The sequence below is a fragment of the Neophocaena asiaeorientalis genome, unplaced genomic scaffold, assembly GCF_003031525.2.
Source record: "Neophocaena asiaeorientalis asiaeorientalis breed wild unplaced genomic scaffold, Neophocaena_asiaeorientalis_V1.1 scaffold478, whole genome shotgun sequence".
Lineage (NCBI taxonomy): Eukaryota > Metazoa > Chordata > Mammalia > Artiodactyla > Phocoenidae > Neophocaena > Neophocaena asiaeorientalis.
The window spans coordinates 1,384,813-1,397,215 of NW_020173200.1; the positions used below are offsets into that span (position 1 = coordinate 1,384,813).

Genomic DNA, 12,403 nt, shown 5'->3' on the forward strand with positions numbered 1-12,403 from the left:
AAAAAAAAAAAAAAAAAAAAAGGGAGGGTTTTCTCTCTTACCTAAAAGTGCAGGATGGATATGGTAGCTCCATGTTTCCGGAGTCTAGACTCCTTCCTTGTTGTTGCTCCAGCCTCTTTAGCACTTAGCCACATGGTTCAGGTGGTTCACTACCATATCCACATTTCTTCCTACAAGAAGGGAGAAAGAGGGGACAGCAAAGGCATTCCATTCTCCTGGAAGGCTCACTACTTCCACTCCGGCTGTTGGCCAGAACTTATTCCCATAGCCTCATCTAACTGCAATGAAAGCCAGAAAATGCAGTTCCTATTTGAGCGACCAAGTGCCAAGCTAAATCCGGGGCTCTATAATGACAGAAGAAGGAGAAAATGGATTGGGGACAATCCCCACAGTCAGTCACTGCCACACGCGCTGACAATCTGGTGACAAGGCCCGGTATGCATGTCTCTGGCCTACCAGAATTCAAACTTCTCAGCTTGGCATCTGGCTAACAGCTAAATTAATCTTCTAAGGGAACAATATACAAAATGATTCTTTTTTTTTTTATTTTAATTTTACTTTTTTGGCTGCATTGGGTCTTGGTTGCTGCGCGTGGGCTTTTTCTCTAGTTGCGGCAAGCGGGAGCTACTCTTTGTTGCGGTGCGCGGGCTTCTCATTGCGTTGGCTTCTCCTGTTGCAGAGCACAGGCTCTAGTCACACAGGCTTCAGTAGTTGTGGCTTGTGGGCTCTAGAGCGCAGGCTCAGTAGTTGTGGCACACGGGCTTAGTTGCTCCGTGGCATGTGGGATCTTCCTGGACCAGGGATCAAACCCATGTCCCCTGCATTGACAGGCAGACTCTCAACCACTGCGCCACCAGGGAAGTCCCTACAAAGTGATTCTTTTATTTACAATCAGCAAGTAGGAGAGAGAGGGACACTACTTTGGAAAATGGAAGAGTCTTGCAAAAACACATTTAGAGGTAAGATATAACTTACAACAACATAAGACTCTCTTGGAGTAGCTATTCCATCATAGTTTGACTAGAATTAGTATCTAAATAAGTCTGCTTTGCTCTTCCTCTCCCATCTGGTTCCTAGTTTTTATGTAAAACAAAATATCTCATCAAGAGAAATTGACAATATCCGGTTTGCCTGGCTTTGCTGGTATTATAGCACTGGGGCATAGTGGGAGATCACAGGCTCTGGAATCAGATTCTTCTCTGTAAAAGTAACTTCCCTCTGTGTCAGGAGTCTTCAAGACCACCCTCAGGTCTGGAGATTCATTAGGACTTACAGATCTTAGGAAAGATTTTACACTCATGGTTATGGTTTATTACAGTGAAAGGATACAGATTAAAAAAGCATGCAGCAAGAGTTCAGGAGAGACAAGATGCAAGCAAGCTTCCCATTGTCCTCTCCCAGTGGAGTAGTATGGACAGTGCTTAATTCTCCCAGCAACGTTGTGTGGCAATATATATGAAGCATTCCCCGCCAGAGAAACTCACCTGAGCCTTGACATCCAGGGATTTAATCGGGGATTAGTCAGGAGGACAGAGAGCTCCTGGGATTGACCTTAACTACTTAGTCTCCAGTTCTCCAAACCCTGAATAGTCAAACTGATCCAGCATGGCCCAGGCCCAAGGTGAACAAAAATGCATTCACCATGAATCATTTTGTTAGCATAAAATATCTGGTGTGGCCCAAAGCCACCAGTATACAGAGACATTATCAGGTAGGACAAAGACTAGAAACCCAGACCCACTGAGCTTACTGCACAGCATCCATCTCCTGGGCCATAGAGTGAGGACATCACCTTCACAAGTTTGCTTTAAAAGCATGCGAGGTGTCTTGTGATAAACCTGCAGCACACGTTAGTTCCCTTCACTTAGTTAGGACTTCCTCCAGTTTGAGTGTCAGAGCCCCAGACAGTTGACATAGGCAAACTGCCCAGCATCATAGGCCTGAATGACTGTGCCCTCCTGTGCCTACACTGACAGAGAGCAGATGCTTCATTCCTTAAACACTTTTCCTTTCAGTTAAAAAGGCATTATTCAAATCTCTAGGCATTCAGGGAAATCAGAGGCTAGAGAGAGCATTAGAATACTGTTTTGTTTGTTTCGTTTTTCTGTTTTTAAGATATCAGGATGTAATTGACCACAGATAGCAAAAAAACCTGACTAACATATTTAAACAAACTTTTTTTTTCTTATATAACAAGGAATCTGGAGGAAGATGATTATGGAGATCGATTCAGCTGCTCAGTAGCATCCTTAAGGACAGGCTCTTTCCCTCCTCCTCCTCTGCCATGCTTGGCGGGCTGATGGCTTTGTCCTTAGGCTTCATACCTCGTGGTTACAAGGCAGCGACTGTAGCTGCAGGTAACAGCCTCGGCAGGAGGGCAGCCAGATCAAAGAGAGACCTTTGTTCAAATTCTCAGCTTTTCCTGAAATGCCCAGCAGGACTTACCTGTCTCACACACCCAATCCCCACCCTGCACACACATGGGGCCCACCCACCTTCCTTGAGATCAAGGGATCCTTATGGACACCTAAATGAACTTGAGTTCTGTTAGCAGGAATGAAGAAAGGCCATTCTGCCCTTACAGCCTGCCACAAGTAGTCTGTTCACAATGAAACAGAAGTAGTGAGGAGGTCCCCCAAGGGTTTCTCCCAAACTTTAGCCTGCATCAGAACCCCCTGGAGGACCTAGTAAAACACAGATCCTCCTCCAGACTTTCTTATTCTGTAATTCTGGGATAGAGCCTGAGACTTAACAAGTTGCCAGGTGATGATGGTGTTGCTGGTCAGAACACAGTTTGAGAACCACTGCTGTTGGCTTAGAGCAAACCTAGTTTAGGAACGTTAGCTAGAGCAATGGTTTTCAGTAGGGGATAGTTTGCCTTCCAGGGCAAGGAGACACTTGGCAATGTCTGGAGACTTTTCAGGTTGTCACACTGTAGAAGGTGCTACTAGCATCTTGTGAGTGGAGGCCAAGGATGCCGCTAAGCATTCTTCAAAGTACAGGTCAGCTCTCTACAATAAAGAATGATCTGGCCTAAAATGTCAGTAGTACAGAAATCCTGGTTCAGAGTGATTTTGTGTTATTAGACCTCAGGTTTGATCTCAGAGAGGCAGCAGTGAGCGGTGGCGCGAAGCTAGATCTTAATTCTCTGCCCAGGAATTGAACCTGGGTAGCCTGGATGAAAACCAGGAATCCAAGCCACCAGACCCCCTAGCTCTTGCCCCCAGTGAAAAATGCATTTCTCACAGAGGCAAAAACTGTAAAAACGGGTACGAAGTTTATTATTAGAGACATACCACAACAACAAGTTGGGAGAGCACACAGAGAATGTTTAGTTAAGATAGAAGCAAGGCAGAGATGCACACCTGGAGAGAAAGGGTGTGGGCATCCCACCTAATGAGGAGGAGTGCAGTAAAGAAGCGGTTAAATCATCTACATAGGGCAGTTCTTCCGGGTCTTTGTTTACCTTTGGCCAATTACCTGGTTTCTTTTTCCACACCTGACCTGCCCTAGCACCCTCCCCAACATGCGTGCGCAACCTTTTTTCCAAGATGGATTCCAGCCCAGAGGCCTATGGGCCGCCTTAGCATCACATATTATCGGATGGTGCCCCCTCCTTTTTGACCCCCAAGGAGGCTTTCTGCACACATGTAGTGTCTCCCTTGCCCCAAGGATGGGAAATGTATGACCTCTTGTTCTTTTCCTCAAACGGGGTTTAGCCCCTCTCTGTCCCTGCCGTGACTGTTATCTTAAGGCATCCACAGGAGACAAAGCCTGGCTGTTTTTTACCCTGTCTCCGCTGTTACTTCCATTTCAGAGAGCAAACAGGAGGCTGGCTGTAAATGCCTAACCTGGAGCCCACCTATCTCCTGTCTCAGGAAATGCAAACAGAAGGCTAGTTACTTGTAAGCGTCCGGCCGGAAGCCCAACTTTTTCTCCCCCCAAGAAATGTGACCAGGAGGCCAGTTGTAAATGGCTACCCTGGAGCCCATCTATTTCCTGCCTTAAGTTCAAAGTGAAAGTTCTTAATTTTTCATTTGAAGAAGCACTTTCTGAGTAACAATATTCTCATTTGGAAAGCACAGTCATCTTCAGAGCAGTTTGCCTAGTGGTGGTATGCAGGCTTTAATCTATTTTCTTATTTACTCAGGATTAGCTGTTGTAGTAGCTTGAAATGGTAACTCAGATTTTTGTTGTCTTTTTTTTTAATAGCAGGTTTATTGAGATATAATTCACATACCATACAGTTCACCCATGGAAAATGTACAAATCAGAGGCTTTTAGTTGTACATCCATCGCCACAATTGATTTCATTACCCCAAAAAGAAACTCTTTAGCTATACTCCCCAGCCCCAGGCAATCACTAACGTACTTTCTCTCACTCTATATTTGTCTCTTCTGGACATTTCATCTGAATGGAATTGTAAAATATGTGGTCCTTTGTGACTGGCTTCATTCACTTAGCATAGTGCTTTCAAAGTTCATTCATGTTGTAGCATGTATCAGTACTTCATTCCTTTCTGTAGGAATAATGTTCCATTGTACAGATACTCCATATTTTGTTTATTGATTCATCAGTTGATGGAAACTTGGGTTGTTTTTTTTTTTTTTTTTTTTTTTGCTTATATTTTTTTGCGTTATGCGGGCCTCTCACTGCTGTGGCCTCTCCAGCTCCGGACACGCAGGCTCAGTGGCCATGGCTCACGGGCCCAGCCGCTCCGCAGCATGTGGGATCTTCCTGGACCGGGGCATGAACCTGTGTCCCCTGTATCGGCAGGTGGACTCTCAACCACTGCGCCACCAGGGAAGCCCGAGGGTTGTTTTAACCTTTTGGCTGTTGTGAATAGTGCTACTATGGACATTCATGGACAAGTTTTTGTGTGGACATATGTTTTCATTCCCCTTGGGTATATACCTAGGAATGGAATTGCTAGGTCGTATGGCTCTACGTTTAACCATTTGAGAAACTGCCAGGCTTTTTCCATTTGCCATTCCTACCAGCAGTGTATGAGTGTTCCAGTTTCTCCACATCCTTCTCAGCACTTGTTATTATCTTTCTTTTTTATTTTAGCCATTCTACTAGGTGTGAAGTGGCATCTCATTGTAATTTTGATTTGCATTTTCTTTATAGCTAATGATGTTGAACATCTTTTCATGTGTTTATTAGTGGTAAGTCAAATTTATGTCAGACTCAGAGTAAGAGTCTTGAGCAGAGACATATAGAATTGGCATTTAAAAGTCTAGACCCAAGGCAAGAACTGAGAGCAAACCCACTTATCTGGAAAATAGACAAGATAGAAGTAGTGGGTTATATCACTGTCCGAGGGTGTAGCCAAGAGCTAGAAAATTTTAAATTAATGACTGAATCAGTGGAGCAGGATTCCAAATTGATAGATGTCAGGGATCAGAAGTCGAGGAGTTTCCTGAGTTGGAGATGACGGAATCTTGTGTTATTTAGGACGTTGTACTTGGTCCATTCTCCCCAGCCGGGGGGCAAGGAGTCCTGCAGATGTGAGGCAGGGCAGGTCTCCATCTGTGGTGCCAGAGGCCCTGACAAAGCAAGAAGAGGAAACCCAAGAAAGGTGCATACTGAGGAGGCAAAGTAGTTTTCACTGTGTTCAGGTGCACCTATATTTGAATTTGCTTTTGTAGAAACTATAATGAGAAGCATCACCACCACAAAGCCAAGCTTCGCAGAGTCAAGGATCGTTTAGTTCATGAAGTAGAACTCCGAGATGAGAGAATCAAACAACTTGAAAATGAGATTGGAGCCCTGCAGCAACAAATGGAAAAGGTGAGGCGAAAAGGTGGAGAGCTCACTGGTGATGCTGGTGTTGGTCATCTGGAGGAAGCCCACTCGTTTTTTAATGTATTTGTGGCCTCTTCATAGCCCAGGTTTCCATTTCTTTTCTTTGCACCCTTTTTCAATTTGAGTAATTGTCTAAGCCCTGCCCCAAAGTGTGTAAGACTCATAGCGATGCTAGATCAAATTAGACACTGAAAACATTCTGCACTGCTGCTTAGGCCTAGCGTCTTGCCTTCAAACGAAAGTACCTTCTTAATCACCCTGCAGCAGAGACTTCCAGACCACCCTCCGTAACTCATTCCTACTTCATGCAGCCTTCATTTTGCCTCACATTTCTGTCAGTTTTAAATGGCAGTGAAAACAGATGACCCCTATTCTTTCATCAGTCCTTGACTAGAGCCTTCAGGCTGTTTTCTAAATATCCCTGGTTTCTTTGTCTGTCTCGTCGCCCCTGTGTGACTTTCTAGTGTGTGGGTAAGAAGGAAATGGGACAGATGAATGGGATCAAATGACATATGGCCTTGAGAGCATTAAACTACATCCATTCAAAATGGAGAGCAACTGATTGGGCCAGGAATGTTTCCCTTCTGGAGATCCCCAGCCCATTTCCGAATTTTGAAAACATTGTCCTCAGTCTTAAATTACTCATTTCTTCACCCAACAAATTTTCATCATACCACCATTATGTGCCAAGGATACCAAAACAGTTGATGTAAATTCAGTTATTCCATGGGCTATTATAGGACTCCAGGGTAAGAATCCTTAGGTTATACACAGAAAACATTTGAGGATTATAACAGATGGGTCACCATTGTTGTGTTTTTAGTTTTAAAAAATCCTCTTGGTACTCTAAACTGTAGTAAAAAAGGAAAATATGTTAGATTTTGCAGTACTCTCCTATTTTGGCACTAATTCATCCAACTTTTAAAGACTCAGATCCACAACTAGTAAGACAATATAGAAAGTAAAACAGAAGAAAGTAGCAACCTTGGTTCATGGGCCCCCCAGAAATATCATCAACCTATTCTGTATTACCCATTCTTCCTTGTGATGCCTGCCTTCCACTTCCAGACTTACATGGCAAAACCAGCCTCCTGCTTTCAGCAGGCATGTTTCCTGACTGTACTGTATTCCAGTGTACCCCCAAAATCCATGTCTACCCAGAACCTCAGAATGTGACCTCATTTAGATGTAAGGTGTTTTCAGGCATAAACAGTTAAAACAAGGTCATACTGGATTAGCGTGAACCCTAAATCCGATATGACTAGTATCGTTATAAGAAGAGGAAAAGACACAGACAAAGACAGACACAGGGGAAGAAGGCCATGTGATGATAGAGGCAGAGATCGGAGTGATGAAGCCACAGGCCAAGAAACACCAAGGATTGCTAGCAACTACCAGCTAGGGGAGAGACACGGAACAGATTCTCCCTGAGCACCCCCAGAACTAACCCTGTCCACACCTTACTGGCCTCCAGAACCGTGAGAAAATAAATTCTTGTTGTTTTAAGCTGCCCAGTTTGTAGTAATTTGTTACCGCTGTCCTAGGAAACTAACACATCTGCCCAAAATACCACAGGCCTCCATGAAATTAACTGGAGACTGCAAGTAAGCAGAGGCGAGGAAAGAGTGGTTGGTGTTGGCCTTGGACAGACTTGGATGCAAAGTCTAGCCCTGCCGCTTGATAGTTCTGTGACCTTGCCCGAGTCCCTGTGCATCATTTTCTGCCTCTGTAAATGGGGAAATAATCCCTACCTCACAAGGTTTTTGTGAGGATTAAAATACAAAATGCCTAACGTGGGACCTGGCACATATACATTTTCATAAATGTTATTTTCTTCTTAGTGTAAAATCTCTTAGAAGTGTGTTAATCAGTAGATGTGCCGCAGTGGTACAAACCTGGAGCTCCTGATTTTACTTATTTTAGGGCCCGTGAACCAGAGCCCCGAGCATACAAAAGCTGGGCTCACTTTCTAAGCACCTAATCTCCAGAAAATAATGCCACTTTGGGGGGCTTCGTTCCTTCAGCCTCCTCTTTATACAGTGAGCCAGATGAGTCCTCTGACTGTGTGACCACCCAAACCAGATTTCCCCAAATACTTTATCCTATTATTAGAGCAGATGTCCTGATTTTTTGGTTCTAAAACATACAGTATTTCCAACGGACAGGGTGTCAGTAGCCTGCCCCACTCAATTTCCTTTCTAATCCAGTTATAACTGCAGAGAGCATTATTTGTGGGGTAGCTGCTTATATTCTCAATCCTTCTCATAAATATATTTCCATAATAGCAGGCAAGACTATTGTTAGACATTGAAGGGTCCTGGATGAAGGACTTTAAGATCTGGAAGAGTTTGTTTCAAAACATACTGTAATCTCCTTCCTTACAATTCCTTAATAATAGATGGACAGCCTTTCTTTCTTTCTTTCACTTTGAATTATAATTGACATAACATTTGATTCGTTTCAGGTATATAACATAATGATTTGCTATTTATATATATTGCTAAATGTTCACCGCAATAAGTCTAGTTAACATCCATCACCACACATAGTTACAAATATTTTTCTTGTGATGAGAACTTTAAAGGTCTAATGTCTTCGCAACTTTCTCATATGCAGTACAGTATTACTAACTGTAGTCATCGTGCTGTACATTATATCTTTATGGCTTATTAATAACCAGAAGTTTGTACCTTTTGACTGCTTTCACCCACTTCGCCCACCCCTCTCCACCTCTGGCAGCCACCAATCTGTTCTCTGTATCTACGAGTCTGGTTTTCTTTGTTGCTTGGGTTTTTTTAGATACCACATATATGGACAGTCTTTTCTGAATGATCTATATTAGTACCTTATTAAAAGATGGAAAGTTGCCGCTCTTAACCCTGTGATTCACCCATCTACCAGAGGTGGTGTTTCTCCTCCCATCCCCACTCGCTCCCACACCTGGCAGGTGGAAACAAACACAAATAGGTGAAGGCACTTGCCTGTCACCATTGACAGGCTCTTGGTGAAGTGAAAAGGGCAGTTCTACACTTGTGAGCTTCTAAACTCCTCACCAACAGTGATATTTACTGTATATCTGCTGACTCAATATAAGAATGTTAGAGTTTTTTCACAAAATATAATCCTTTATCATTTTAGCTATAACTTCGCTAGCTATTGCTTCCAGGGAAAACGTTGGTAGGTAATGAAACATGGTGTCAAGCTAGAAATCATTTCAGCATCATCACTGCAAGAATATTCTCGGTACCCGGTTTACATGCTGAACTTGCCAAGCCAACTGAGACCCTGACATTGGTTGTCAGGTGAGGTGGCTAGATTCCCGTCTTCCTCCCTTTGCCTTAAAAAGACTATAACTACAAAGCAGATGGAAATGTGTTACATGGAAATCTTTCTCAATATGGAGATTCAGAGAATTCAGTTGTATTTGTTAGTGACTCGATAACCTATGGAATTAGAATACAGATGAGAGCATTGGGACCTTACTGGGAGTTGAGCGTTCAGATATTTTTAAATGTTAACCCAAAAGAATGAGTAAATGTCCAAACAAAATACATGACATAAAATAACCAAGATAAATAGAAGAACCGTCTAGCTGACAATTCAGCAAACAGATAAAGACAGACTAGAAGACAGGAGAGAAGAAGTTCACAAGGCAATTTGCTGTCAGAGTGTAGAAACAGGCTGATGCTCTTAAATGTGTGATTATTTTTCCTTCCGGGGTAATTAGGGGGCTTTATTATCCCTAGGAGAAGGCATTCCAGGACCAGATCACCACCCAAAATGATATCCTGCTCCTAGAAAAGAGGAAACTTCTGGAACAGCTCACAGAGCAAGAGGAATTGATCCACGGCAATAAATGGATAATATCTTCGGTCCAGAGCAGGTGGGTGCCTGCCTGAGTCACCTGTGAGCTCCACAAAGAGGAGGTTTCTCCCTCCACAAAGAGATCTTTCCAGAGGTAGTCCTCTGAGTTAGCGGCCTATCTGATAACTGTTTCTCTGCCATTGTGCTGTTTTTAGCAGTCCATACAAGTGGCAGAGTTGTGAAATTAAAGAGAAAAATATCGTGGAGAAGGAGGGCTGGGCATTCAGATAGGCTCTTTCATGGCAACATTGCCTCCTGAGGACCCAGCTCTGCTCATTCGGGCCCTTCCCTTTGTGTGTGTTGACACTCACGTTTATCATTTGGCACCTATGGAATCAAGGTGTAGACCAAGAGAGAAGCAGGCTGGCATCCCAGCTCAATGACTTTCTGGTTTTATCTTCTTACACGAGTTACTTTCCCCACTCTGAGCCTCAGTTTCCTCATCTGCAAAATAGGCTTCATAACAGTATCTCTTTTATGGGGTTGTGAGGATTAAAGGAGCTAATACATGAAAAGTTTTCAGTGCTTACTGTGTGGATAGGAAGTACTTGGTAAATGGTTGCTGCTGCTACTACTGTATTTACTTCTACTACTACTACTACTGAAACAAAAGCATGGGATGACTGAGATCAGAACCAGATGTAGGCTGTGTATGAACCGTGTTTGAAGGGATGCAGAGTCCCTCCCCTAAGTGGGATCGTATCCTTCCTTAAGTTTCTCAAGGGCTGGAATTGTGCCTTTCATATTCTTGCATGTAGTGTGTCTCTGTTCTCAGTATGTATTTAATGACGGTGTACAAGCCAGAGGCTTATTCATTTTTCACTTGGTCTTGGAATATGGTGGGAATTATTCTGGCAAAGTTAGTTCTAAAATCTGACAGTGGGCTGAGACTCAGAGCTAGTGGGGAATGGGAGAGAGTTTTTAGGAAGGATACAGACATGTTTAGTTATGCCTCTGATTTATGCCATCCTTAGAGTACTTTTCCTGGATAAAGAAAATAAGCAGCTACAAGAAAACAGTCTCCGGCTCACCCAACAGGTTGGTCTCTTAGAGCGAATCATAAGGAGCATCCAGATCCGCAGAGGGGAGGTAAGGTTGCTCTTCTCACCTTCCTTCATCTTCTGCGTGTAGCTGTAGCCTGCACTTGGCCTCATGGTGGACTGCAGCAAAGAAGCTCGCTGGCTGCACACTGGGGCAGCGGGCCTGGAGACTGCTCTTGACCAACTTTGCTCTTCATTGGGTCAGCTTTTGTTCAACGTGCTCCTCCTGTGTGATCCCAAAGCAAACTGTGTGTGTCTCCTAGCTTCTTCCTTAACACACTGTATTGTCATCACCTCTTCGCTTCTCTATCTCATCATCTCAGCAGCGACATCCTGGAGGGCAAGGGTTGCATCCCATATGCCATTGTATCTACGGACAGATACTCCATAAATATTTGAGAATGAACGGATGTTAAATGTCCTCACACAGATGCCTCCTTCTCAGCTATCCTGTTTAGCATGTATTATTCTTGCCCCATCTGAGAGATGAGCCCATCTGAGGCTCAGAAACGTAAAGTGAAGCTAGTCTGGTCTGGCAAGGAGTCAAGCCTAAGGAGAACATGTGAGTCAGAGAAAAGCAATTATGTTACAAAAATCCATGCTGGCAAGTAGCCAAGTCCAGAGAGCTGCAGCAAATAAGTCTCTGTTGCCATGAGGTCCAGAGTCTGGCTGGTGAGCAGTCAGCCAGAGGGACTTCAGTAAGCAGAGTTGCATTCTGACTCCAGGATGAAGGCTGCTTGCTTTCTTCCCTGGCTTGTATCACCTACTAGGCGTTTCTTCCTAGGATCTTTCACAGTAGATCCTGCTCATTGGGTACTGTTGCTATGAGCGTTAAGACCTGCAGCATGTTTGGTCTCAGAAAGGTGATAGTTTCCAAGTTTTTGAGTTGTTTTGCAGATTTTATCAAAAGTAGAACTGCCACAAAAACAGAAATATAGATCAATGGAACAGGACAGAAAGCCCAGAGATAAACCCACAAACGCGTGGTCACCTTATTTTTGATAAAGGAGGCAAGAATATACAATGGAGAAAAGACAGCCTCTTCAATAAGTGCTGCTGGGAAAACTGGATGGCTTCATGTAAAAGAATGAAATTAGAACACTCCCTAACACCATACACAAAATTAAACTCGGGCTTCCCTGGTGGCACAGTGGTTGAGAGTCCGCCTGCCGATGCAGGGGACACGGGTTCAGGAGATCAGCTCCGTGCTTTGTCACCACCTAGAGGGGTGGGATAGGGAGAGTGGGAGGGAGACGCAAGAGGGAGGAGATATGGGGATATATGTGTATGTATAGCTGATTCATTTTGTTATACAGCAGAAACTAACACACCATTGTAAATCAATTATACTCCAATAAAAATGTTTAAAAAATAAAAAAGTAGAACTGCCAGATGATGTGACCTAATTTCCAACAGTTTATGGCTTTGCTTGAGCTACAACTGTTCTTAATTGTCTAGTGATTCACTCTTTTACTTAATCATTCATTCAACAAAGATTTATTTATTTATTAAAGGGAACTTTATTATTTTTACTCATTTATTTTTGGCTGTGTTGGGTCTTCGTTGCTGCACGTGGGCTTTCTCTAGTTGAGGCGAGCGGGGGCTGCTCTTCATTGTGGTGCACGGGCTTCTCATTGCGGTGCCTTCTCTTGTTGCGGAGCATGGGCTCTAGGCACGCAGGCTTCAGTAG

General features: G+C 43.6%; 1 protein-coding gene across 3 annotated transcripts in view; it reads left to right on the plus strand.

Annotated features, from left to right (window-relative positions):
* The window catches only part of CCDC30 (coiled-coil domain containing 30), a 148,253-nt gene that overhangs the window by 131,023 nt on the left and 4,827 nt on the right, over positions 1 to 12,403 (plus strand). For 2 of the 3 annotated variants that reach the window (XM_024744775.1, XM_024744773.1), the window contains exons 15-17: positions 5,653 to 5,794; positions 9,556 to 9,692; positions 10,648 to 10,762. In XM_024744775.1, the coding sequence (XP_024600543.1) occupies positions 5,653 to 5,794; positions 9,556 to 9,692; positions 10,648 to 10,762 (394 nt within the window). The remainder of the gene's footprint in view (positions 1 to 5,652; positions 5,795 to 9,555; positions 9,693 to 10,647; positions 10,763 to 12,403) is intronic. The other variant, XM_024744774.1, reaches the window with a different exon arrangement.